Below are 27,864 nucleotides of genomic sequence, written 5' to 3' on the forward strand. Positions count from 1 at the left end.
CAGGATTTTCTAATCAGAAGCAAAGTGAATAAATATTTATAAATTATAAATTTATAAATGCTGAACACACAGTTGTTTCTGGTTCTCCAGCCATTAGTGAAGGCACACTGCTAAGCACAGAGGAGCACTGGATTATGGGAAAAGTGGTAGACAGTGAGCTCATGCCTTTAAAAGGGTTTAAGGTATGGTCAGGGACCCAGACTGCATACATCGGAAGATGACTAAAGACTAGGGAAGTAGTTAGAAGCAAGGTATACACATTCAGAAAAGTGTGAGCAATGAAGGAAAACAGATGTTTAGAATCAGGGGGAAATGGGCAAAGGACATTCTTTTTCCAAAGAAGACATATAGATGGCCAGCAGGTACAGGAAAAGATGCTCAGCATCACTAATCATTGGGAAAATGAAAATCAAAACCATAGTGAAATATTACGTCACCCTTGAAAGATTGGTTGTTATCAAAAAGATAAGAGAGAACAAGTGTTTGTGAGGGTGTGGGAAAAGGGGAACTCTCATGCACTGTTGATCTGAATGTAAAATGTTACAGTTATTAGGGAAAACAATATGGCAGTTGTCAAAAAATTAAAAATTGAACTACCATAAGGTCCAGGAATTTTACAGTTGTGTATCTAAAGGAATTGAAATCAATATTTCAAGAGGAGTTTGTATTTGCACACACCCATGTTCATAGCAGCATTATTCACAGTAGTCAAGATATCAAAACAACCAGAGTGTCCATCAAATGGATGAATGAGTAAAGGATACCTTGTATGTACACAGTGGAATATAATTCAGCCATGAGAGAAGGGGAAATCCTGACATTTGTGACAACATGAATGGAACTTGAGGACATTAAGTGAGATAAATCAGGCAGTGAAAGACAAATACTGTATGGTATCACTTAATGCAGAATATTAAAAAGCCAAACTCAGGAAAGCAGAGAGTAGAATGGTGTCTATCAGGGTCTAGGCTGGGAGGGTAGCAGATTGGGGAGATATTGTTTAAGGGTACAAATTTGCAACTACTAGATAAATAAGTTCTGATTGAATGCATAGCATAGTGATTATAGTCAGCAATACTGCATGATAAACTTTCAAATTGCTGAGAGTAGATCTTAATTGTTTTTACCACAAAAAGAAGTGATGGTTATGTGACATGATAGAAGTGTTCACTAACTGTGGAGGTAATCATATTGCAATATATAAAATATATCAAACCAACACATCATATACCTTAAACTTACACAATGTTATATGTCAATCATGTCTTAATTTTAAAATTAACAAAAAAACTTAGGGAATTTTTATTATCTTCATTTAACAAATAAGGCAACTGAAAGAGCTTAATGTGTCCATGGTCTTAGCTAGTGGACTTCCCTGGTGGCTTAGATGGTAAAGTGTCTACAGTGTGAGAGACCCGGGTTCAATCCCTGGTTTGGGAAGATCCCCTGGAGAAGGAAATGGCAATCCACTCCAGTATATTGCCTGGAAAATCCCATGGACAGAGGAGCCTGGAATGCTACAGGTCTTAGCTACTGAGTCTCACTGTTAGGACTGTGAGTTCCCAGAAGGCAGGCACTTCCCGAATTGTCTTTTTAGCCAGCATTTTCTAAAACTGTGTAGCACTCAGGGAGCACTTAGAAAATATTGCTGAATGAATGACCAGCACTCACATATGGAACCTCTGACATCCAACACTAGACTCTTGAGTCTGCACTGTACCATGCTTTCATTCATTAAATACTAATTTGTTAGGCATCAACCTACACGGTAAGAAACATTGGCTAATTTCTCATTCAGTAGTTACTGAGCCCAACAAGGTACATAGTCTTGTGCTGGGAGTTCATGAAATGCTGGGATTTCTGATGCTACTTAAAGGATGAGAATTTGCTAGTGAAGCAGCTGCGGTTCACCAGGTAGACTACACAAAGGGGCACTTAACCCTCTCAGCTAAAGATGACTTGAAAATTGATTCTGCTGAGAGCTTTAAAAGCAAATAAAGAAAATGTGAGAAGTGTGACTTCTGAGAATATTTTTCCCAAGAAAAGACAGAATTGAAAAAGCTTTTTCGTCTCATTCTCCACAGGGTTTCAGACAGAGGATAGTGCTGTAGTTGAAGACTTGTGGCTCTTATCTCGATGCCAGTGGCAAACATCTAAAAAAAAAATCAGAAGTTGAAGCTAAGAAAGTAGTATTGTAGAATTGGTTATTAATGAAATACTTAAAAGGAAAATAGCAACTACTATCAGATTATGGGTTTTTTACCACACGAACCATCAATAATGGTTTAGAGAGTAGTAGAGAGTGAAAAAATGTTAATACCCATACTTTAAAAGGGTGTGTATCTATTTCATTTGGAATTTCCTGTTCTAATTGTAGGGTTACTCTTTCTTAAATAAAAATGCCTGGTTTTATATGAATCAGAAAATTGTATTCTTTGAAATTTATAATTCCTTCATAGCAGTTACTTGTCACCACTTATTTACAGAATTATGGGTTATTTTAAAATTTTATATCATTTTGGAATATATAGTTAAATATCATTTATTCAAAACTTAAAGCAAAACTCATATGTAACTGGCATACTTTATTCCACTTTATAGCAGACATCTTTTCAAAGTCCAATCTTGGGTATGTTTTAGAGGAACATATTCATTTCAATTTCATATATTCTGAACATTTACATTATACATTACATTTACATTATAACTTGATGAAATAATAATTGTCTACATCAGAATTTCTCAAACTGTAGTATCTGAAACACCTACATTATTTAAAATGTTACTTTGAAGCAGTAAGGATCTTCTTTAAAAACAAGTACTTTTAGCAATCCTTGCACATTAAAATTGAAGAACTACTGATCTATATTGAGAGACCCTGAATTGTTTTCTCAGTAATCAGAGAACAATAAAATTATATTTAGGTTTCTCTTCTTCCTGAGCCAGAAAATAGATTAATACAATTATAAAAGTTAAAACAAATGGCTTTTCTTTTTAAGCAACTTAATCATTAATAGTGATTCAGTGTTAATCACTGAACATTCCTGTTAATTGAGATTTACCATATATAGAAATGTAAAAGATTGACTAACTTTTACGAGAATGAAGGCAGTAAACCAGCTGACAACAGTGATAAGAAAAGCTTGAGAGTTCTCCTAACAGCAGCAGTAAGAGGAGCAGCCAACTTTGGTCGCATTTGATGTTCTCTTTTTGAATATTTGATGCAAAGTTTCCCCATTTCTAAACTGGAGTGAAGAAACATGTCGAAACACTACAACACCGTTCCAGTATTTTGTTACCTTTGTTAAATTATCAAAGTACAGTGCTCTCTGCTCCTTCCTTGCGTGGCACTACGTGCTATTGGATGTCTTATTCCTTAAGTCTTGACGTTTGGTGCCCACAGCATTTTATAGCCTAGGCAGGTAAAGGTACCTGCACAATAGATCTCATGGTCCTGGGTCTATTCCCTAAGCATTTTGGATTTGACAGAAACTGTCCCCCTTCTCTACAGGGCAGAGATGTAACATTGACATTGATGAGTGTGCCTCCAATCCCTGTCGCAAGGGTGCAACGTGCATCAATGATGTGAACGGTTTCCGCTGTATCTGCCCTGAGGGGCCCCACCATCCCAGCTGCTACTCACAGGTGAACGAGTGCCTGAGCAATCCCTGTGTCCACGGAAACTGTACTGGGGGCCTCACTGGGTGAGTAGCTGTTGTGTATTCATCGTTTCTTATTGACCCGTGTCGAGCCAGTTGAGTTTTAGTACAGGCCATACCCTGTAGCAGTTAGTCAGGACTTGAGCTGAGACTAGGCTGAAGAGTCTTCCAAGTCACCACTTCTTCCCTGCCTTCCATGACTGAGTAGATGGAAAGTAAGGAGGAATGTTTCATTCCTCATGTGGGTAGTCAGCACATGGGAAGAGTCCAGGGTTATTTTCTGAGTCTTTAGTTGTGCTTTTAGTACTAACTGCAAGATTGCGTTCTGAGGGATATTCTGTTTGACTTAACCTCCTGCTTAAAGAAAACCCAGCTCTGTTTCATAATGATACCAGTGGGTACCACTGAAGTAGAGCTGGTCTCAGCTAGCTAGAGTTTTGGCCCTGATGAAATGTTCACAGCTGATAAGCCCCTGAGAGTTGTGTAATGTGTTGGCAAGTAATTTTCTAGAATCACAGAGTGTGACGTTTGGTTCCATGAGATAGTCCTGTGCTCTTGCTATGCTTGCCAGAGGATGGGACTTTGGCCCAAGACTTAGCATTTGCCATGCTTACAACAGATGAAAGAATGAAGAGTACATTTAGAGGTAAATGGGAAATTAAGTGATTTCTAAGCTGAATTAACTCAGTAGTCCTATTTCAGAGTATAGCAGCCTTCAAAGCATCCCAATCCATTTACTTTTTTTAAAAAAGAATCACCAGACAAGGAGGCTGTTATCTCCCGATATTACATTCTAAGTGCTAATGGTGTCCAAATTGTGAACAACATGCATACATTTCAGATACCTTCATTTTTGTTCCATTTCCTGCTCAGTACCCTTGGTGCTTTCTGGGGGCAGGGTTTCAGGTCAGAACAAACCATGTCTCAGAAGTCAAACATCCCAGGAGCTCTTTGGGGTCACTTAGAGTCTCTGATACTACCCTGCTTTCTGAGTATCTGTTTTACACCAGAAACAAGTGATCTAAGGTTTCTTTACATTTATTTAGCAGAAAAGAAACTGCAAATTTATCAATGTCAATGTGTCTTTCAGATTGTCCCAATTTGTTGTACCAACCACTCTTTACATATGAAAGCCCACTATACTTACTTAATTTTTCCAGCATTTTTGTGGGCCAGAAAGCTGTGTTTACGAAATACTCCAGATGGGCCCACATGATTCACAAGGTAACCCAAGTGTAGGTTTGAAGAGGAACAGAAATGAGATTAGCCCACCCAGGAGCTCCTTGATCCTTCATTTCTTCAGAATTTTGCATTTCAACTGTGACTTAATTATACATTCATACCACAACTGTAACTTATTTCTGTCTTCTTTCAGATACAAGTGCCTCTGTGATGCAGGCTGGGTTGGCATCAACTGTGAAGTGGACAAAAATGAATGTCTTTCTAATCCATGCCAGAACGGGGGAACTTGTGACAATCTGGTGAATGGATACAGGTGTACTTGCAAGAAGGGTTTTAAAGGTGATGCAGAAGTGCATATTTTTAAGTCCTTTTTCTGCCTTTTTGTTGGTACATACAGCTTGACTCACTTCTTTCTTTCCCCTTTTCCTACTCATTCATATAGCAACCTTAATTTGAGCACTTATTATTTATAGGGCAGTTGGAGAATAAAAACATAAATTTAAACATGGATTCTATTTTCAGACTAGCAGAGAGGTGAGCTCTTGAAACTACCATTTAAGGTGAGCAACTAGAGCTCTACTCATACAACTTTGGACATTTTAATTGGGTATTCTAATTGTAAGCTCCAGTGTAGGCTTGATTCTGTGATAATTCAAAAGAGATATTGGTAGAAGAATGAAAATCTTGTTTTACTGTAATTGTAGCAATAATATCATGGGAGAATCCATGTATTTAAAACCTTTCCAACAAGTTCTGTTAAACATTGAGATATTCTTAGATGATACATAGTCACCTATGACCTTCTGGAAGAATGCATAGTAGTGAGTATTGTGAAAAATCACTTTTTGAGTTGTCTCTGTTATATTTCTCCTGTCACTTTTTTCTTTAACCCTTGAGAGAGAAACCTGTGGGTAAATCATGCATAGTTATACTCCTTGATCCATATAGTCATTTATTTCACAACTCAAAGTTGTGCCACGCTACTGTGATAGGTCAGTATATTTCAGTGTCACTTTATTTGATAACTTGACATTTTTCTAAGATCATATTTTAGTCATTAACTTTTTGACATTCAGATATATAACATCTGTATAGAAACTTACAGATTTAAAAGCACTTTTATTCCTTTGTCTCTTTGAGACTTGCTGATTGACAAAATAAATATCAAAATAGTTCACAATCATATGTCTAGTGATTAACAGAGTACAGTTTGAACTCAGACCTCTATACTCTTAGACCATCATTTTCTTTTTATACATGGCTATAGTTCCTCAGTTTTAAGACTCTGTGTCAGGCCCTATTGCAGGTATAAAGGTGGTGGCATTTGGTAATATCCTGTCCCCATGAATGCTTCCTTCCTTTTCTCTTTTTTCATGGTGGGAGTAGATTTTGTGTCTTGGATCAGGGGGAAGAGCTTTGTGACTTCAGAAAACACCACCACATTGATGGTAGATACTGTGCATTTGAAAAAGTGGGCATAAATCAAGAAGCTTTGATTAACTGTTCAAATATTTTTATCCCTTGATAATTTCTAGCCTATTTTTAAGCCCTGACCAGATACTTTGTATAGAAGCCTCTATTTAGATATAGCAGTAGCTTTTTACCCTAGTGAACTTCTTGGTCCATTATAGAGAAATTACTTGTATTTGGAGATTCATTAAACTTTCAAGCTATTAGAATATATTGTTCTTCCATTCATGTTTTGATTAAGCAGTTTTACTGACTGACTGTATGTCAGGGACTTGACACTGAAATGAACGAACAGGTGTTTCAGTGGCTTGAAAAAATTAACGCAGTTTCTGAGGTGTTTAATGTTTACCCCTGAGAGCATTGCTTAGTAATTGAGATATTGAGGAGGCTAACAGAAAGTTTCACTGTCTTTGATTTTCCCCCCTTTTTGTGTGCAGGCTATAACTGCCAGGTGAATATTGATGAATGTGCTTCGAATCCATGTCTGAACCAAGGAACCTGCTTTGATGATGTAAGCGGTTATACTTGCCACTGTGTGCTGCCGTACACAGGTGAGTCCTGGGGTCCAGGGGCTGGAAGGGATGCTCGGTCTTGTCTTGTCGTTCCAAACCTTGGAGTCTCAGAGATGGGGTCTGTGGGGGCAGTGATGCTGCTCTGAGGAATCACTCCCTGATCGCCTTTCCTGCCCTCACTGTCTAGGTCGTCCACTCTGAGAAAACACTGTGGCCTCTCTACATGCACGTGGTGGGGATACTTGTTTGCCTTTATTTTTTAGGGTTTGAAAAAAATTGTTTAATTATACATGTCTTGAATTGATGCATAGCTGATGGTTTAGTCATTATCTGAATGGACTATATGGCCTGTCCTCTTGGTCTTTGTTTTGCCAACACAACAGTTACCACTTATCAGTCCTTTACTAAATGCCAGACACTTTATATATTTTGGAGTATTTGCTCCAGTGCTCACAGTAATTCTATAGAGTACAGGTTCCTATTCCTGTCACCATTTTATACATGAGGAAGCTGAGGCAAAGAGAGGTTACTTGCTGAAGGTCACATAGGTAAGTAGTAAATCTAGGATTTGTCCCTGAGTCTTTGAATCCAAAGCTTGTCCTCTTAACTGTCATTCCTCTCCTCACATTGATTGCCACTGCGTCCTCTGCAGAGAGGCACTGCCCCTTGGATGGCGATCACACACAGAAGACACGGATGTGACTTCATTTCGTATCAGGTGACTTTGTTTCAGGTGGTGTTACAGGAGTGTGCTTGGACGTTTCCCTGTATTCTCCCGCCTCATTACTGCCGTCTTGTGACTGGTTTTATTCGTGTGGCTCACTCGCCTCATGTCATTCATTTAATGGCTTTGCACGTTTCTCCAGTGCCTTGCATGCAGGCAGGAGCATGGCTGAGTTCTTACTCCCCAGAGTCTTGGCCTGTTGATAGTAGCTGTTGCTAGTGACTCTAGGCTGTTTAGAGTGGCCGGATGCATGACTCTTTCCTGGAAGACTTGATACTGCATTGCTGTCTTTGTCACCTCTTTAGAAGGAACATTCATGCAGACACACTGCATTTAGCCATCCTGACTAGAAAAGTCAAAGTTATTGGAGATCCATAGCTATCCCCAGACAGTCTAAATAATGTCATTCGATAGCAATAGCAGTCACATTTGTTGGAACTGAGCAGATCATGTCATTTACAACCATAAAGACTGAGAATTGATGGTAGTAGGGAGATATAAGCAGGTGTCATTATGCTTTGACACATTATAGGCTTATCTGAATGTGACTAAGGTACATAGCTCATTGGGAAAGTATTTGCCTTCTTGCTATTCAACACTGTAAGAATATCTGACTATATGCTGGCTGTTGGTTTTTCTACATATTAGGATCTTACTAAAAAGAATTTACTATGTGTGACCTCTGGGAAATTATATTAGGTATTACAGACTAAAATTTCAATGCTGAGTGCTGCTAAGGGTTCTGAGTGTCATTGAATTTGGCCAGCATGCAGGGAGCTAAGCGTTGCCTTTCCTTGTGAACCACTGTTCTGACCAGACACATTAAGAACTTGTTAGGGGAATTTCCCTGGTGATCCAGTGGTTAAAACTTCATATTCCAGTGCAGCGGAAACAGGCTTGATCCCTGGTTGGGAGCTAAGATCCCACTGCCTCATGGCCAAAAAGCCAAAACATAAAACAAAAGCAATTTTGTAACAAATTCAATAAAGACTTTAAAAATGGTCCACATTGGACTTCCCTGGTGGTCCAGCAGTTAAGAATCCATTTGCCAACGTGGAGGACACGAGTTCGATCCTTGGTCCAGGAAAATCTCACATGCCTCGAGGCAGCTAAGCCCGTATGCCGCAACTTCTAAAGCCCATACGCATAGAGCCCGTGCCCCCCAACAGGAGAAGCCCTGCAGTGAAAAGCCTGCTATTCGCTGCAACTAGAGAGTAGCCCCTACTTGCCACAAGGCCTGTGTGCAGCAACAAAGACCCAGTGCACCCCAAAATAAATTAATTCTAAAACCAGTCCTGGGACTTCCCAGGTGGTGCCAGTGGTAAAGAACTCGCCTGCCAGTGCAGGAGACATAAGAAACACAGGTTTGATCCCTGCATGGAGAGGATCCCTGAAGAAGGAACGGCAACCCATTCCAGTATTCTTTCCTGGAGAATGCCATGAACAGAGAAGCCTGGTGGGCTACAGCCCACAGAGTTGCAAAGAGTTGGACACAACTGAAGCAACTTAGCAGCAGCACAAAAAATGGTCCACATCAAAAAGAACCTTTTAAGAAAAGAAAAAGTGGTTAGGGACATTGATGAAAATTTGTGGTAATATTTTTTTTTGTTTTGAATGCAAAGTTTTAAGATAAAGTTTTAAATTGAGTTAATTGTAACTTGACCTTATTTATTTTGTTGCAACATTGTATTAGTTTCAGGTGTAGACTATAGTGATTCAAATATTTAAAGATTATACCCCATTTAAAGTTACTATGAAATAATAGCTGTATTCCCTGTTCTGTATCCATGTGGATTATTTATTTTATGCCTAGTAGTTTCTCTCTCTTAATCCCCCACCTCTACCTTGGCCCTCCCTCTTCCTTCTCCCGCTAGTAACCACGGTTTGTTCTCTATACCTGTAAGGCTGTTTCTATTTTATTATATTCATTTGTCTTGTTTTTTAGACTCCACAGATAAGTAATAACATACAATATTTGTCTTTTCTGTCTGACTTGTTTCGCTAATCATAATACCCTCTAAGTCCATCCATGATGCAGATGGCAGAATTTCATTTTTTTTTATTTCTGAGTAATACTCTTGTGTGTATGTGTGTGTGTGAGAGAGAGAGAGAGTTACAGATCACATCTTCTTTATCCCTTCATTTTTTGATGGATACTTAGGTTGCTTCCATAGCCTGGCTATGATAAATAACCTAACGCTGATTTGAACGGACTTCCCTGGTGGCTCAGACGGTAAAGCGTCTGTCTATAATGCGGGAGACCCGGGTTCGATCCCTGGGTTGGGAAGATCCCCTGGAGAAGGAAATGGCAATCCACTCCAGGACTATTGCCTGGAAAATCCATTGAGATGCATATATCTTTTTGAATTAGTGTTTTCATTTTCTTCAGATGTATACCAAGGAGTGCAGTTACTGGATCATATTTTAGTTCTGTTTTTAGCTTGAGTGACAGTTCACTATGATGGCTATACTAGTTTACATTCCAACCAATAGCATCAAGAGTTTCCTTTTCTTCACATCTTTACCAGCATACTTTATTTGTATACTTTTTTGATGATAGACATTCTGACAATTTTGAGTTGTAATTTGACTTCCAAAACAACTTAATCTCCCTTTTTAAAAAAGTTTTTATTGGAATATAGTTGATTTACAATGTGTTAGTTTGAGGTGTACAGCAAAGTGAACTCTTTGTTTTTGAACTCTTTTTTGATTCTTTTTCCATATAGACCATTACAGATTATTGAATAGAATTTCCTGTGCTATATAATAGTATTCATCCCTCCCTTCCCCTTGGTAACCATAGGGTTGATTTCTACATCTGTAACTGTTTCTGTTTTGTAACTAAGTTCATTTGTAAGCTTTTTTAGATACTAGCTATAAGTGATACCATGTGGTATTTGTCTTTGTCTGACTTATTTCACTCTGTACAACAATCTCTAGGTCCGTCTATGTTGCTGCAAATGTCAAATGGCTTTATTTCATTCATCTTTAAGGCTGAATAATATTCCACTGCATATATATACCACATCTTTTTTATCCATTCCTCTGTTGATGGGCATTTAAGTTGCTTCAGCGTTTTGGCTATTACAAATACTGATGCGATAAACACTGGGGTACATGTATCTTTTAGAATTACGATTTTCTGTGGTTATATGCCCACGAGTGAAATTGCTGGATCATATATATGGTAGCTCTGTTTTTACTTTTTTGAGGAACCTCCATATTTTTCTCAATAGTGGCTGTACCATCTTACATTCTCACCAACAGTGTTGGAGTGTTCCATTTCTCCATACCCTCTCCAGCATTTATTGTTTATAGATTTTTTGATGATAGCCTTTCTGACAGGTGTGATGTGATGCCACATTATAGTTTTGATTTGTATTTCTCTAATAATTAGTGATGTTGAGCATCTTTCGATGTGCTTTTTTAGCCATCTATATGTCTTTAGAGAAATGTCTCTTTAGATCCTCTGCCCATTTTTTGATTGCAGTGGGATTTTTTCTTCTTTTTTTCTTTTTTTGATTGAGGTGCATAAGCTGTTTGTATGTTTTGGAAATTTGCCCTTGTCAGTTGCTTCATTTGCAAATATTTTTTCCCATTATGAGGGTTGTCTTTTCATTTTGTTTACTGCTTTCCTTTGCCGTGCAAAAGCTTTTAAGTTTAATTATGTCCCATTTGTTTTTGCTTTCAGTTTCATTACTCTGGGAAAGTGAAAGTGAAAGTTGCTCAGTCGTGTCCAACTTTTTGCAACCCCATGGACTGTATAGTCCATGGAATTCTCCAGGCCAGAATACTGGAGTGGGTAGCCTTTCTCTTCTTCAGGAGATCTTCCCAACCCAGGGATGGAACCCAGGTCTCCCACATTGCAGGTGGATTCTTTACTAGCTGAGCCACAAGGGAAACCCAAGAATACTGGAGTGGGTAGCCTATTCCTTCTCCAGCAGATCTTCCTGACCCAGGAATTGAACCAGGGTCTCCTGCATTGCACGCAGATTCTTTACCAACTGAGCTATCAGGGAAGCCTTACTCTAGGAGGTGGATCAAAAAAATCTTGCTGTGATTTATGTCAAAGAGTGTTCTTCCTATGTTTTTCTCTAAAAGTTTTATAGTATCCGGCCTTACACTTAGGTCTTTAATCCCTGTTGAGTTTATTTTTATGTATAATGCTGGGAGTGTTCTAATTTCATTTGTTTACATGTAGCTGCCCAGTTTTCGCAGCACCATGTATTGATGAGACTGTCTTTTCTCCATTGTATATTCTTGCCTCCTTTGTCATAGATTTGGTGACAGTAGTGTGTGGGTTTATTTCTGGGCTTTCTATCCTGTTCCATTTATCTATATTTCTGGTTTTGTGCCAGTACCATACTGTTTTGATAACTGTAGCTTTGTAGTATAGTCTGAAGTCAGGAAACCTGATTCCTCCAGTTCCATTTTTCATTCTCAAGATTGCTTTGGCTATTTGTGGTGTTTTGTGTTCCCATGCAAATTATAAATTTTTTGGTTCTAATTCTGTGAAAAATGCCATCGGTAATTTGATAGGGATTACATTGAATTTGTTGATTGCCTTGGGTAAAATAGTAATTTCCCAGTTGAAGAACATGGTATATCTCTCCATCTGTTTGTGTCATCTTTGATTCCTTTCATCAATATTTATAGTTTTCTGCATACAAGTGTTTTGCCTCCTTAGATAGGTTTATTCCTAGGTACTTTATTCTTTCTAATATAATGGTAGATGGGATTGTTTCCTTGATAATGTTTCTGAGCTTTCTTGTTAGTGTCTAGAAATACATATTTCTGTGTATTAATTTTGTATCCTGTAACTTCACCAGATTCATTGATGAGCTATAATAGTTTTCTGATAATGTCTTTAGGGTTTCTTTATGTATCATATCATGTTACCTGCAAACAGTGACAGTTTTACTTCCTTTTTTTTCAGGTTTGGTTCCTTTTGTTTCTTCTCTGATTGCTGTGGCTAGAACTTCCAAAACTATGTTGAATAAAAATGGCGAGAGGACATCCTTGTCTTATTCCTGATTTTAGAGGAGATGCTTTCAGTTTTTCACCATTGAGAATGATTTTTGCTGTGGGTTTGGTGTATATGGCTTTTATTATGTTGGGGTGGATTCCCGTTATGCCCACTTTCTGGAGAGTTTTTGTCAAAGGAATGTTGAATTTTGTCAGAAGCTTTTTCTGCAGCTATTGAGATAATCTTTGGCTTTTATTCTTCAATTTGTTGATGTGGAGTATCACATTGATTTGCAGATATTGAAAAATCCTTGCATCCCTGGGATAAATCCCATCTGGTCCTGGAGTTTTGTTTGTTGAAAGATTTTTAATCACAGTTTCAATTTCAGTTCTTGTGATTGGTCTGTTTATATTTTCTGTTTCTCCTTGGCTCATTCTTGGAAGCGTGTTCCTCTTTATGAATCTGCGCCTCTGTTTTAGTTGCTCATTTTATGGGTGTATCGTTTCTTGTAGTAGTCTTTTATGATCCTCTGCCTTTCTGTGGTGTTCGTCGTAACTTCTTTTTTTTCATTTCTGTCTTATTGATTTGAGTCCTCTTTTTTCTTGATGACTCTGACTAAAGGTTTATCAATTTTGTTTATCTTCGCAGAGAGCCAGCTTTTAGTTTCATTGATTTTTGCTGCTGTTTTCTTTGTCTCTATTTCATTCGTTTTTTGTCTGATCTTTATGATTTCTTTCCTTCTACTTACTTGGGAGTTTATCTGTTCTTCTTTCTCTAGTTACTTTGTGTTGTGTTTGGAAAAGATGCTGGATATGATTTCTGTTTTTTTAAATATACTGAGGTTTGATTTGTGACCGAAGTTGCTATCTATCCTGGAGAATGTCCCCTGTGCACTTGAGAGGAAAGTGTGTTCTGATGCTTTTAGATGGAATGTCCTATAAATATCAATTAAGTCTGTCTGGTCCAGTGTGCCATTTAAGGCTTATGTTTACTTATTAATTTTCTATTTGGAAGATCTGTCCATTGGTATAATGGGTGTTACAGTTCCCCACCATTATTGTGTTACTGGCAATTTCTGCTTTTGTGGCTGTTAGCATTTGCTTTGTATCCTGAAGTGCTCCTATGTTGGGTGCCTATGTATTTGCAATTGTTATGTTATCTTGGATTGATCCCTTAATCATTATGTAGTGTCCTTCCTTGTCTTTTGTAGCAGTCTTTATTTACAGACTGTTTTGTCTGATATAAGGTTGCTATCCTAGCTTTCTTTTGATTTCCATTTGCATGTAATATCTTTCTTCATCCCATTACTTTTATTCTGTGTGTGTGTCCTTAGGTCTGAAGTGGGTCTCTTGCAGACAGCATATATGTGGGTCTTGTTTTTACTGCCATTCAGCCAGTCTGTGGCTTTTGGTTGAAGCATTTAATCCATTTATGTAAATATTAATATGTATATTCCTATTGCCATTTTTTTTAATTTTGAGGGCTGTTTTTTTAGGTCCTTTTTTTCCCTTTCCTCTTTTGTTCTCTTCTCTTGTGTTTCCTGCCTAGAGAATTAATTTCCCTTAGTATTTGTTGTAAAGCTGGTTTGGTAGTGCTGAATTCTCTTAGTTTTTGCTTGTCTGTAAAGCTTTTGAGTCTCTGTCAAATTGGAATGAGAACCTTGGTGGGTATTCTTGATTGTAGGTTTTTCCCTTTTGTCACTTTAAATATATCATGCCACTCCCTTCTGGCCTGCAGAATTTTTGCTCAAAAAATCAGCTTATGGGGATGGGGATTCCCTTATATGTTATTTGTTGTTTTTCCCTTGTTGCTTTAAATACTTTTTATTTGTATTTAATTTTTGTTAGTTTGATTAATGTGTGTCTTGGCATGTTTCTCTTTGGGTTTATCCTCTATTGGACTGTCTGTGCTTCCTGGACCTAGGTGACCACTTTCTTTCTCATTTTAGGGAATATTTCAACTCTAATCTCTTCAAATATTTTCTCAGGTTCTTGCTCTTTTTCTTCTTTTTAGACCCCTATAATTTAAATATTGGTGCATTTAATGTTTTCCCAGAGGTCTCTGAGACTGTCTTCACTTCTTTTTTTAAAAAAAAATATTACTTATATATTTCATATTGACATTTTTGGTCCACACCCTGCAGCATGCAGGATCCTGGTTTCCCAAGCAGAGATTGGATCTTTGGCCCCCTGCAGTGGAAATGTGGAGTCTTAACCACTGGGCTGCCAGGAAAGTCCCTGTCCTCATTTCTTTTCATTCTTTTTTCTTTGCTCTGTTTCACCACAGAGATTTCCACTGTCCTGTCTTCCAGGTCACTTATCCCTTCTTCTGCCTCAGCTATTCTGCTGGTGATTCCTTCTAGTGTATTTTTCATCTCAGTCCTTGTGTTCATCTCTATTTGTGTGTTCATTAGTTCTCCCAGGTCTTTGTTGAACATTTCTTATATCTTCTTGATCTGTGCCTCCATTCTTTTTCTGAGATCTTAGATCATCTTTACTATCATTATTCTGGCTTCTTTTTCAGGTAGATTGCCTAACTCCTCTTTATTTAGTTGTTCTTTTAGGTTTTTATTTTGCTCTTCCATCTGCTAGATGTTTCTTTGTCTTTTTATTTTGTCAGACTTACTGTGTTTGTGGTCTCTTTTCTGCAGGTAGCAGGATCATAATTCCTCTTGCTTCTGGTGTCTGCCCGCCATTGGGTTAGGTTGGTCCAGAAGCTTGTGCTGTTATCCCCTTGAAAGGGAGTTTGATTGATGTTGTGACTAGAGCCTGCACTGGATATTGAGCAGGGCCTCCCCTTGCTCTGTGGTTGTCGCTGCCCTGTTAGAGACAGGATCTGCTCTCTATTTGTTGGAGTAGAAGCCCCTAGATCTGTTTCTTAGCTGTGCTTCTGATTTGTGGTATGAGGATTGGAGCATTTCCACTGGAGAGAACCCACTGAGTATTCTTTCTCTGGGGCTGTTCACCTGTGAATGTGCTCTGTTGTGTCCCTTTTTGCCTGTTGTATGGGCTCACAAAGTACAGTATTCTTGGCACTGCACTCTGCCCAGGTAGGAGGGTGCTGGGTAGGGATTGGAACATGGGTACCCTTCAGGTGGCCATAGGGGTGAGCTGGTCACATAGTCTGAGGAGGGGGAACAGAGGAGGCAGTGACAGGGACGTGCAAGCCAGCTCCGCTAGGAGCCCTCCCTAGTGCTCTGGAGGCAGGGGTTGGTATATGAGGAGAGAGCCTACAATGGCAACCCCACCCCTTGTGCATTACTCAACAATGGAGCTTCATTTCTGTGGTTGTCCAGGTTTCCTCCACGAGCATTCTCAGTTGCAGAATTTTGCAACCCCAGCCTCTCAGGTTGTCTCCTCACAGCCATGTTTTGCCAAAAGTTAAAATTTCACCTTAGGTTCAAAACATTTGTTAACAAAATAAACCACTTGTTATACACAAATAAATGATTTCAATAACTAATAGAGAATTACCTATCTTACTTTTAACAAACAATCATTAAAAGAAAAGAAAAGTAGAACAGTAAAGAAAAGTAACAGTCCATATATCACCAAATTGGGTTTTGACTGATATCCAGACTCAGACAGTGCTGGGAAGTCCTGTGTGACAGCAGTCTGGAGCCCCAGTTGGGAAAAGGTCCCGGGCAGCGCATCTGCTCCATAGGTGAGGCTTCAGAATTGTAGGTTGGGGGTTCCTGCTTTTAATCCCAGGCCACAAACTCATATTGTCATCAGTCTGAGAGCAGATTGCAGCTCTGGTTTAATCTTTTTTTTTTTTTTTTTTTCCCACGGTGCCATTTGTTTTGTCTTGTAAATCTTGGAATGTTATTAAGCCCCTGGTATGGTTGGCCAGACCCCCTCCAGGGGCTCAACAATTCCAGGACCTGCCCCCTTCTCATCTGTGGTGCCATGCAACTTGCACTCACCGCAGGAAGGTAGTCCAGGCAGTGTCCAGGCAGGTCAGAAGCGAGGTCAGAAGCCTGCTCGAGCAAGACAAGACTACTTCCATTTAATTTCCCTAACAAACCAACAGCAGGCCCCTCCCTGGATCTGCTCTCCAAAGCCCGCATTCCAGCACCCAGCATCCATGCTCTCTGGCAAACACCTGTCTCAGGCTGGGGCATGCAGGGCCGGGGCATGGACCATCTATGTCGGTCTCACTCTGTCCTGCCTGTCACAGACCAGCTACTGGACTATCTTCTGAACCCCCAGGCTCCCCTCTGCTCCAGCTCATCTCCCTGCTAATAAGAGGGCTTCCCCAGATGCAGGGACCTCTCCGTACCTTCAGCTCCCCACGAGGGGTGCAGGTACCATCCTGCTTCCTCTCCTCTTCCTTTGCCTTCATTTTTTCACCCTACCCATTATGTGGGGATCTTTCTTGTCCTTTTAGGTGTCCAAGATGCTCTGCTAGTGTTCAGCAGGTGCTCTGTGGGAACTGCTTCACGTGTAGATGTATTCTTGATACATTTGTGGGGAGAGAGAAACTCCATGTCCTCCTACTCCTCCACCATCTTGGAAAAAGCCCATCTCCCTTTTAATAAAAGTATTCGTATTCTTTTAATTTTTTTCTGGAATCTCATATTCAGTATACTAAGGTAGGAAATGTTGGTGGGCAACTATTAATGTCATGTTTTGATGTTGAAATAAGGAGAGATGTTACCAGACAATTGGTATAACTTCACTGGTTTCCACCTCTGATGGCCTTCTGATCAACCCCATTGCCTTCTGGAACAGGCCTACAGAGGTTTAAGAATAGGAGGCTGTGTTGTTCACTCTGCAAGGTGGATCTATGTTGCTAAGCTCCAGCTGAATCTTAGCTATGAAGATGCAAAAACTCTCACACCCGATTGATGTCAGTTTCTAAATCCACAGAACCACTTGTGATAATAACGTGAAGATAACAGGAGCCCAGCAGTTGTTGAGCACTTACTCCATGTGCTGGGCCCTATGCTAATAAAAACTTTGTAAACATTTTTTTCATTTAATCCACAAAAAGCCTCTATGAGTTACATACCATCCTAATTCCCATCTTGTTTATGTGGAAGCTCAGAGAATGTAACTTGCCTGAGATCACACTGTGAGTTATCACATCAGATCCAAGACACAAAGGTCCGTAGGTCTCTCAGATCCCGAAACTAATTCATTACATTAGATCTGAATTCGGAAGGCATCCTTTGGTGTAGAATTTGGGGAAATCTCAGTTCCTTGGACTTTTTCTCTATAATAAACTCTGTCATTTGATTTACAGGCAAGAACTGTCAGACCGTATTGGCTCCCTGTTCCCCAAACCCTTGTGAGAATGCTGGTGTTTGCAAAGAGGCACCAAATTTTGAGAGTTACTCCTGCCTGTGTGCTCCTGGCTGGCAAGGTAACAGCGTCGGAATGTAGAAACCAAGAGCATTTAACAGAGTGATCTGGTTATTTGATGACATGGAGAATCTATCTTTTGAGGCTTGCCCTTTTTTGTCAAGAATACAGGCCTTGTATAAAAGCCGAAGGGGCTAACGAATGTTTTAGACTTTTCCATTTTACGTGTCTTTGCTGCCCCCTGGTGGCTAAAAGACTCCAACCAGAGTCTGAAACTATGATGTTCTATGTAGAATTTTAGCATCTGGGTGGCAACTTGTTGGGGGAACAGAAACCTCAAGGGACTTCCCAAAGCAGGAGGCCAAACAGCATATCCTTGCAGTAGCCCCACCCACCCCAGCTAAAGCTCAGCCCCCACATAAATTTCTGCCTGGGAATCGATTTCCCAAGACTGGACCGTTCATTGCCCCTTTGTTTCCAGGTCAGCGGTGTACCATCGACATTGATGAGTGTGTCTCCAAGCCCTGCATGAACCACGGTCTCTGCCATAACACCCAGGGCAGCTACATGTGCGAATGTCCTCCAGGCTTCAGTGGCATGGACTGTGAGGAGGACATTGATGACTGCCTTGCCAGTGAGTGTGCCAGCCTGCTCCTGAGCCCCTAGGGGAGAGCAGAGCCAAGGGGGCAGAGGAGGACCTGGCGGGGCACTTGCCTCGGTGCTGAGGCTGGCCATCCGACAGTGTATCACCTGTCTTTAATCTTCGGATTTTAAAAATCTTCATTTTGAAGCTAGTGGCTTTAGGAGTTAATAGACGGGAGTCACTTTTAAGCATTGCCTTACTAATTTTTGTGCATTGTCAAAGTGGGGACAATGCTATGAAAGCTTCTAATAAAAAGCAGATCTCTTGAAGTATAATTAAGTATACAACACACTGCCAGTATTTAAATGAACCAGTACAGTAAGTTTTGACATATGACAACTCAAAACAGTATTTAAGATACTGATCACATTCATCCCCCTGAATGTATTTCATCTCTTGTAACTTAACCCTCCTTTCTACTTTCCTGTCTCAGACAACTAGGGATCTACCTCTGTCACTTTATATTTGTGTGAATTTTTTTACAATTTTACTTTTCTCTGAGAGCTCTACTTGGCACTGTACATCTTAGGGGAATCTTTTCATTCTGACTGGTATGAATGTGAACTGTGCTCAGCCTAGTATAAACTTTAGGGATTGTTCTGCCTCCTTCTTTCTAGTGGTTCTTTACCCCGCTTTAGCAGTTTCAGCACTTGAATGTGATGTACTTATCAGTACAGGCATCTCTCAGTATCTGAGGGTATTGGTTCTAGGACCCCCTGTGGATACTAAAATCTGCAGATGCTCAAGTCCCTTTTATAAAATAGTGTAGTATTTGCATATAACCTATGCACATCCTCTTGTATACTTTAAATCATTTCTTAATTACTTGTAATACCTAATGCAATGTAAGTGCTATGTAAATATTTGCTGGTACATGGCAAATTCAAGTTTAGCCTTTTGGAACTTTCTGGAATTAAAAAAAAAATTTTTTTCTGTCCTTGGTTGGTTGAATCCATGATTGTGGAACACATGAAAATGGGGGGCCGCTTGTATTCAGTTACTTGTGTGGTGATTAAATCATTAAACTTCAGACGAGCTTATGATAGTGCATCCAGAATAATGGCATCTTATTCACAGCATATATCATTTCAGATTATCATATTGATGGCACTATACTAGGGGCTGACAGTGCCAATATAAATAAAAGCTTACATTTATGAAACTCATAGTCTCTCAGGAAATAAAGACAGTTAGACAGGTAATTCCAACATTATATGACTAATGGTGAAAAAAACATGTTCAAGGTACAACTGATGGAGAAATTTAAGGGAGTGGGATCAAACTATTTGGATTCCTTTCCCACATTAATTAGTATATCAATCAAATTTCTACTATTTAAACATTTTTTCCTATTTGAAGTAGGACTAACAATATTTGCAACTAGTTTAAAATTACTCAGTGAATTACTGTGAGTTGCTTGAAAGGTGCTATGGAAGTTACAGTAGCTGTGTAGTATTATGCATAAGAAGGGATAATATGACTTCTAGAGTTGTTCCAGTAGAGACTGCAAATGAGCCTTAGAATGAAATTAGCCTAATCGATGACTAAGGTATAAATAGCTCTCTTATAAAATAAGGGCTGCATTACCCACCTGGTGTTTAGTTTTCTCTTTATGTTTATGACCTGTCTTGTAATTGTATTTCAAGTTCCTTAAGACCAGGAGCCACGTCTTTTCTTGCTCCGATTCGAGTGTCGTCTGTGTTGCAGAGGACTGTGCTCTGATAATAGCTCAAAATTTCTTGATTAGCTGCTATGGCTGTAAAGTGTTCTCTAAGATCAAACGACGTGATGTTTAAAATTTAAAAATGCTCATTTCCTAGTTGTATGTAAATCTGAAAAACAACAAACAAAAACAAGAAAGGAAAGGAGAAAGGGAAGAAAGGAAGAGAGGAAGGGAGAAGAAAAGGTTGACCAGCACAAGGGGACTAATTGATATCTATCCCATCCCTGGTTTTATGAGTATTAATTTTGCAAAACAGTGATGCATGTAAAGTTCTTTCCAGCTATTAAACAGACTCTTACTAAGAATCTCAGGCAGGTGTTAACTATATTCATTTTTGTAAATGGAGGAGTCAGGGCAAAATAGATGTGAAGAAAAGTCAGAATTGTTACTCTTGTTAGTGTGGCTCAGTTCAGGCTACTCACCTGTATGACTCTAAGGTTAAATGGATGCTGCTGTTCAGAGTTCTAATTCTTGTGTGCAATGGCTTAGATCCTTGCCAGAATGGAGGTTCCTGTGTAGATGGAGTGAATACTTTCTCCTGCCTGTGCCTTCCGGGCTTCACTGGGGATAAATGTCAGACAGACATGAATGAGTGTCTGAGTGAGCCCTGTAAGAACGGAGGGACCTGCTCTGACTATGTCAACAGTTACACCTGCAAGTGCCAGGCGGGATTTGATGGAGTCCACTGTGAGAACAACATTGACGAGTGCACTGAGAGGTGAGCAGCCCGTGTCCTCAGGCAACAGTGTCTTGCGGGAAAAGGGAGAGAGGGGAGGAACCTACAGAGTACTATACTGGGATTGAGGGGCCACATAAGGCATCGCCTTGGATCCCACCACACAATCATGTCCTATTTTCTAGTTTCTAATTCCTTGTGGACATCTAGTTACAAGTTTAAGGCAGAGGTTGAAAAACTTAATGAGATGTTCAGTTCAGTCGCTCAGTTGTGTCTGACTCTTTGCAACCCCATGAGCCGTAGCACGTCAGGCCTCCCTGTCCATCACCAACTCCCAGAGTCCACCCAAACCCATGTCCATTGAGTCGGTGATGCCATCCAAACATCTCATCCTCTGTCATCCCCTTCTCCTCCTGCCCTCAATCTTTCCCAGCATCAGGGTCTTTTCAGATGAGTCAGCTCTTCACATCAGGTGGCCCAAGTATTGGAGTTTCAGTTTCAACATCAGTCCTACCAATGAACACCCAGGACTGATCTCCTTTGGGATGGACTGGTTGGATCTCCTTGCAGTCCAAGGGACTCTCAAGAGTCTTCTCCAGCACCACAGTTCAAAAGCATCAATTCTTCGGTGCTCACCTTTCTTTATAGTCCAACTCTCACATCCATACATGACCACTGGAAAAACCATAGCCTTGACTAGACGGACCTTTGTTGCCAAAGTAATGCCTCTGCTTTTTTATAGTGAGATGAATCATCATTTATTTCTTACATAGGAAACAGAAAGAGCTATAATTTCTATATCATCTCCTTTTGGTCTCTTGTAAATTTCAGTTGACAAAAAAATCCTACTTCTTTACAGATTTGTCCTCCCTCTTTAAGTAATTTCTGGGAGGTTTGATTCTTTTTTTATTATCAACAAATTTGTTCTGTTTCTCTTCCATAAAAAATATAGAATCAAGAGCTATTTATTTGATATGTTCCTTATAAATTAAATTGACTTAGAGATAAAATGAAATGTGATACATGGAAAGCTATAGAAGGGCTGGGTAAAACCTGGACGCCTTCACTTTCTCTTGGAGTCTCTAATAAGCTCAGGCTTTTAAATACTCCTCGGATCTTTTTGGTTGTGGAAAGGAAGCTGAGACTCATGCTGATTGGTGCCCATTCTAATTTGGAAAAAGGTTAAGTTTACTGGATATAGGAGTTTGGGGTGCTCAGGAGTATTTCCTTCTGTAACATCTTAGATGTGAGGAACCTCACTTTTAAAATAGCAGGTCAGAGGATCCAGATTATCTAGCTGATGCTGTTCTTCCCGTGCGCTTCTCAGCTCCTGTTTCAATGGTGGCACGTGTATTGATGGGATTAACTCCTTCTCTTGCTTGTGCCCTGTGGGCTTCACTGGTTCCTTCTGCCTCCATGAGATCAATGAATGCAACTCTCATCCATGCCTGAATGAAGGAGTATGTGTTGATGGCCTGGGTACCTACCGCTGCATCTGCCCATTGGGCTACACTGGAAAAAACTGTCAGGTAATTAGATTTCATCCCATTCATTCAGCTCCCACCGAATTGTTGAGTGTTACACCTGTTTCTTTCCTAGGCAAAATAATCCCCATCTAAAAGAGAAAATTCGGCGTCTTAGGAATGTACTCAAAATAAATCTGGACAGCTTCTTAATTATACTTCTAAGATAACTAAGTTAATCTAAGTTCTTAGATAACTTCTAAGAACTACCAACTTCTTAACCTGGTAGATTTCAAAATGGTGATACTGGCAAGATTATATGGGTTAACACACATAAAATTGTTACAGCAGGCTCACCTAGAGCTGCAGAAAATGCATATGAGAAATAAGCACACTGATATCATTTAGGAAATACAAAAAGGGAAACAAAGAACAATCAAAGTTTTTAAAATTCAGATACAACATCTAAGGGGATAATGATAATTATGCCCTACAATGTTGTAACAGTCTCAAAACCAAGCTATTCACATGTCTTTCAAATTCAAGTATTTAATATTCATCTTCATAGACTCTTAGGATGGAACGACCCCTCAGAGCCTACTAGTCTAGCCTTTCATGAAAGAATAAATTGAGCCCCAGAGTGACTTTTCTAAGGTTGCACCCCAAACAGCATTGTGTTTAATTTTATGCAGTTTTACCTCTCAAACAATGATGGAATGATAGAATATCATACCAGCAGTCCAAACAATTTAGAAATAAATGCCCAAATGAAACTAGCCTTTCAGAGTACACTTCAGTGAAGCTTTGGCTGTACTGGACATGCAGATAAGCACCTCTGCATATTAAACAGCTTTCTGCTGGTTCCCTGGATCAGGAGGCTGTTCTTCGTGGGGCTTCTGCTGTTCACACAACGTGGTGGCCCTCTGCCCTCCCCCCTCTTTCACAAATGGTCAGTGTTGTGAGCACGGGGTCCTCTCCCCAGGAGCCAGGCCACCACATGGGAGTTTTGGAAAAGGTGCTAGTCCCCTTGCACCCTTTGCCTCTTGCTTTTCAGAAGCCTGAGTGTCTCCCGTCAAAGTACGTTCTTTGTTTCGTGGATGGGTTCATTTGTGCCATATTTGGGATTCCACACGTGACAGCGTGGTTTTTCCCTTTCTGGCTTGACTTGACTTAGTGTGATAATTTCTGGTTCAGCCCATGTTGCTGTAATGGCCTGATTCCACTCTAGTAGGAGTCCATTTTATGTGTGCGCCGCATTGTCTTTACTCATCTGTCAAGGGTCATTTAGGTTGTTTCAGTGTCTCGGCTGTTGTGGATAGAGCTGTCAACTGATTGGGGTGGGTGAACAGCAGGGTCCTGCTGTACAACACAGGCAACTGTAGGCAGTATCCTGTGATAAGCCCTAATAGAAGAGATTATTTAAGAAAGAATGTCTGTATGTGTGTAACTGAGGAACTTTGCTGTGCAATAGAGATTAGCACAGCATTGTAAATCAACTGTACTTCAATAAAAAAGTTTTTACTAACAGTAAAAAAGTAAGGTTTTGGACAGTTTTCAGGTTTATTAACAAGCTTTAAGCCTTTAAATCCTGAAATCTTATTCACCACAGACAGATTTGATCAAGCCCATGTGATTTCTCACTCAGGAGTAGCACATAGAATCTGTAGACCTGTCTGACAGCTTTAACTCTTTTCTAGCCCTGCAGGGTGGCCATGTTTCTAGACATGAGCGTGATGTAGGGAATAACTTAACCAATTAAGTTCCTCAGATTCTTAAACTTATCTGGTAAGAATTTTTGAATAGCAGAGCTAAAAGAATTAGACTGTATAAACTGATTAGCTTATCTGGGGACAGTGAATCTAAGTTTAAGGCTTGGGTGAGGGCTCTTTTTTAAATTAATTAGTGTGCTTTCCTTTGAGTTCTTAAAATGCAGTGTAGCTTTTTTTCATTCCTGGTGTCTGAATGTTGATATATGTGTCTGCCTCTGTTTCAGACCCTGGTGAACCTCTGCAGTCGGTCTCCATGTAAAAACAAAGGTACCTGCATTCAGGATAAAGCAGAGTCGCGGTGCCTGTGTCCGTCTGGATGGGCTGGTGCTTACTGCGATGTTCCCAGTGTCTCCTGTGAGGTGGCGGCCTCCCGCAGAGGTGAGCTCTGCCCCCTGAGACTCAAGGGTCAGTCCATGAAGTACTGACTAACGAGCAGCACTGTAGGGCAAGAGTTGTTATTGTGGGAGGAGAGGGAAGGGCAGACAGGAATGAATGGGCAAGGCTCTGGAGAAAGGGTCTGAAATGGAAGGTGAAGGGCAGGGGAGCAAGTCTAGAGATTCCAAAAAGGAATGTACTTGACGTGGAAGGAAGGCATGTTCCACTTTCAGCACTTGTTTATTTTTTTTAACATATTTATTTTTAATTGAAGGATAATTGCTTTACAGTATTGTATTGATTTCTGTCATACAGCAACATGAATCAGCCATAAGTATACATATGCCCCCTCCCTCTTGAACCTCTCTGCCACCTCCCACCTCATCCACCATTCTAGGTTGTCACAAAGCCCCATTTTGAGTTCCCGAGTCGTACAGCAAATTCCCGCTGGCTACCTGGTTTACGCATAGTAGTGTTTATGTTTCCATGCTTCTCTCTCCATTTGTCCCACCCTCTCCTTCCGCAGTGCCCCCTGGCTCTGGGTCCATAAGCCTATTCTCTATGTCTGCATCTCCACTGCTGCCCTGCAAATAGGTTCATCAGTCCCATCTTTATAAATTTCACGTATATGCAGCACTTATTTAGTTTTAACACAAAACAGATCCTGAGGGTTGTGAACTAGACAAGAATAAAATATAATGTGTCAACCAGCTTAGATTAGTTCAGCTGACCCTGACGTGTTGTGTGCTGTTCCGTGACGTTCCTTCCTCCACTGGGTTTCGCAGGGGTGCCCGTTGACCGCTTGTGCCAGCACTCCGGCGTCTGTATCAGCGCGGGCAACTCGCATCACTGCCAGTGCCCCCTGGGCTACACCGGGAGCTACTGTGAGGACCAGCTTGATGAGTGCTCGTCCAATCCCTGCCAGCATGGCGCCACCTGCCGGGACTTCATTGGTGGATACAGATGTGAGGTGAGTAAGAGGAGCAGGCAAAGTCAGAGGCCTTCCGGAAGATGGCACGCTGCTTACAAACACGGGCATCCTGAGTTTAGCTGCGTATGTCTGATTCTCGCAATTTATAGATTTCTTTTCTTTCTGCGAATCATGATTACATTGCTTTCTAATCACTGTTGCTTTCAGTCCCCTGTGCATTAAGTTAGAAGAGCTCTGGTAAGCTATTTTCACCGAAGTCTGGAACCATCTTGCTTCCACAGGATTGCTTCCAGAATCCAGAGCTGCAATACTCTGCCAGGGTGCATTTCCCAGCCTACCCAGCCCAGTGGCCCCTGGTACTTCTCTGAATAAGCAGTTGAGATAGGAGAAGCCACTTTGAGGAGTGGGCCTTTGACCCATGTCATGTTTGTAAACAGTCATTGGTCAATCGACTAATAATTCTCTCAAAAAAATGTTACCCAACCTGTTCTGTGTAGCATCATACTGTTACAAGTGTATATTTGAGGGCGTATGTATCTTTTAAGGAACGTATCATGCTGCAGTCCACGGGGTCACAAGGAGTCAGACACAACTTGGCAACTCAACAACAATAGCAACATCATTGTCTTCTTAATGTCTGGGCTGATAGATCAAGATGTTGACAAAATACCAGAGACATGAATTTGATACCAGTTTGGGCCACCAAGCAACACCGAGAAAAACTCTGCTTCTCAAAATGAGCCAAAGATGGCTTCAGGGTATCAGTCCCTGTTTCTTATTTTTAGTTCGAAAGCCACTGGTACCATTTTTTTTAAAACATAGCCCTAAGAAGTAGAATTTATTCACTTAGGGCCTGCCTGCTTTATATATTCTGCAAAACTGCACCTGGCACTGCTAGCCACAGGTAAGATGGGCCCCAGGATGTGAAGATACCGAGCCCATGCTGTCCTTCAGAGCTCTGTGACCCAGAGACTCTGGCCTGGCTGCTGAGTCATATCACCAAACATGTCAGCCCCTCTCTGTTACCCTCTTCCCTCTGAGTTCATCTGCCCTCCTCTTCTTATCCTTTTTTTATCTCTCTCTGAGTCACATCTCTGTTAAGGTTTGCATCAAAAGTCCAGTGAGAGATGTTTAAGTTATTCATATGCAGTTTGCACTATGAATTGAACATCTTTTTATTCAGCCTATACACAGATCTTTGTTTTGAGCTCTCAGAAGTACTCAGGCAACATTTTGTAACTGCTGCTGTTGCTTTATAGGTTCACCAAAAATGGCATTAAAAAAAAAAGAAAGGAGATGTTGCATAGTTTTAAACCAGAAGGTGGCACTTCGTACTTATAAAATTCGATAGCTATACTGGGAAGCATACAGCAATCAATTCCAGTAATTTTGCTGTGAGGGACTCAAAGCATTGCCCAAATAGAGCCACTTCATGGTCAGCATTTTCTTCCTTGATCAGCTCTGAAGGCCCTAGAACGCCTACATCTAGCACAGCTAGCTTGCCCACCTCTTGGTGCCCCCACCCCTACATCAGCCAGTTTCTCACACATAAACATGTAGTTTCCTGAGCATGGGGATCAGTAAATACACGCATTATCTTTACTACCATCCACATGTACCATTTCTGTGGGCCACCGGGTCCTCATCACATACAAAGGAATGAATGTTTTAAAGATGAGAAAACCTGCACACAGAAGGGACGGATAGTTTTTGCACGGGCATCATTTGAGATATCCCTCAGAATATTCAGTCTTTGCCTTCCTTTTCAAGTGGCTTTTTTGGCTAGAAGTGATTGGATAGAAATGCCATTGAGCTGTGAGTTGACTCTGCACGAGATGGTGAGTAAGGAGTGTGATGATACCAGAGAGGCGTACAAGAGCTGGGTGGGGTTTGGCAGAAAAGGGTCACAGTAACTTACCTGATTTCATTTGCTCCCATGATATGCATCCAACAATAGTCCAACATTTCTTGTTCTTTTTGCTTTGCTCTTGGCAGTGTGTCCCTGGATATCAGGGTGTCAACTGCGAGTATGAAGTGGATGAGTGCCAGAACCAGCCATGCCAGAATGGAGGCACCTGTATCGACCTTGTGAACCACTTCAAGTGCTCCTGTCCACCAGGCACTCGGGGTATGAACTCAGCCTTACCTCTCTTCCATCCAGGGCATTCTCTTAAGTTATAAATGCATTTTTAGTCTCGTGAAGGAATTTTTAAAACAAGACTCAGCATTATTCTGAATCTTAAGAGATTCAAGCCATTTCATTGCTCTCTTGCCAGGCTCTGGTGTTCTGACGCCTGTTCTCAATTCTGTCTGGTTGTTGTTAAAACCCATGAAACACAGAATGTGCAAATGACATAATGTTGCAGCAGAGTTAACCTGGTTAGCAAGATCTCTTGGTACTTCGAGGGAAAACAACCAGTAGCCACTTGAATAAATTATTTGTATTTACCAGCTCGTGTATTTTT

General features: G+C 40.5%; 1 protein-coding gene across 1 annotated transcript in view; it reads left to right on the forward strand.

Moving 5' to 3' along the window:
* Positions 1-27,864, forward strand: part of NOTCH2 (notch receptor 2) — a 177,350-nt gene that overhangs the window by 129,413 nt on the left and 20,073 nt on the right. Inside the window, exons 13-22 of the mRNA XM_052636558.1 lie at positions 3,512-3,704; positions 5,035-5,180; positions 6,749-6,862; positions 17,761-17,880; positions 18,301-18,453; positions 20,675-20,903; positions 22,189-22,390; positions 24,318-24,471; positions 25,254-25,438; positions 27,395-27,527. Coding sequence (XP_052492518.1) covers positions 3,512-3,704; positions 5,035-5,180; positions 6,749-6,862; positions 17,761-17,880; positions 18,301-18,453; positions 20,675-20,903; positions 22,189-22,390; positions 24,318-24,471; positions 25,254-25,438; positions 27,395-27,527 — 1,629 coding nt within the window. The remainder of the gene's footprint in view (positions 1-3,511; positions 3,705-5,034; positions 5,181-6,748; positions 6,863-17,760; positions 17,881-18,300; positions 18,454-20,674; positions 20,904-22,188; positions 22,391-24,317; positions 24,472-25,253; positions 25,439-27,394; positions 27,528-27,864) is intronic.

This window comes from Budorcas taxicolor, chromosome 3 (genome assembly GCF_023091745.1).
Source record: "Budorcas taxicolor isolate Tak-1 chromosome 3, Takin1.1, whole genome shotgun sequence".
Lineage (NCBI taxonomy): Eukaryota > Metazoa > Chordata > Mammalia > Artiodactyla > Bovidae > Budorcas > Budorcas taxicolor.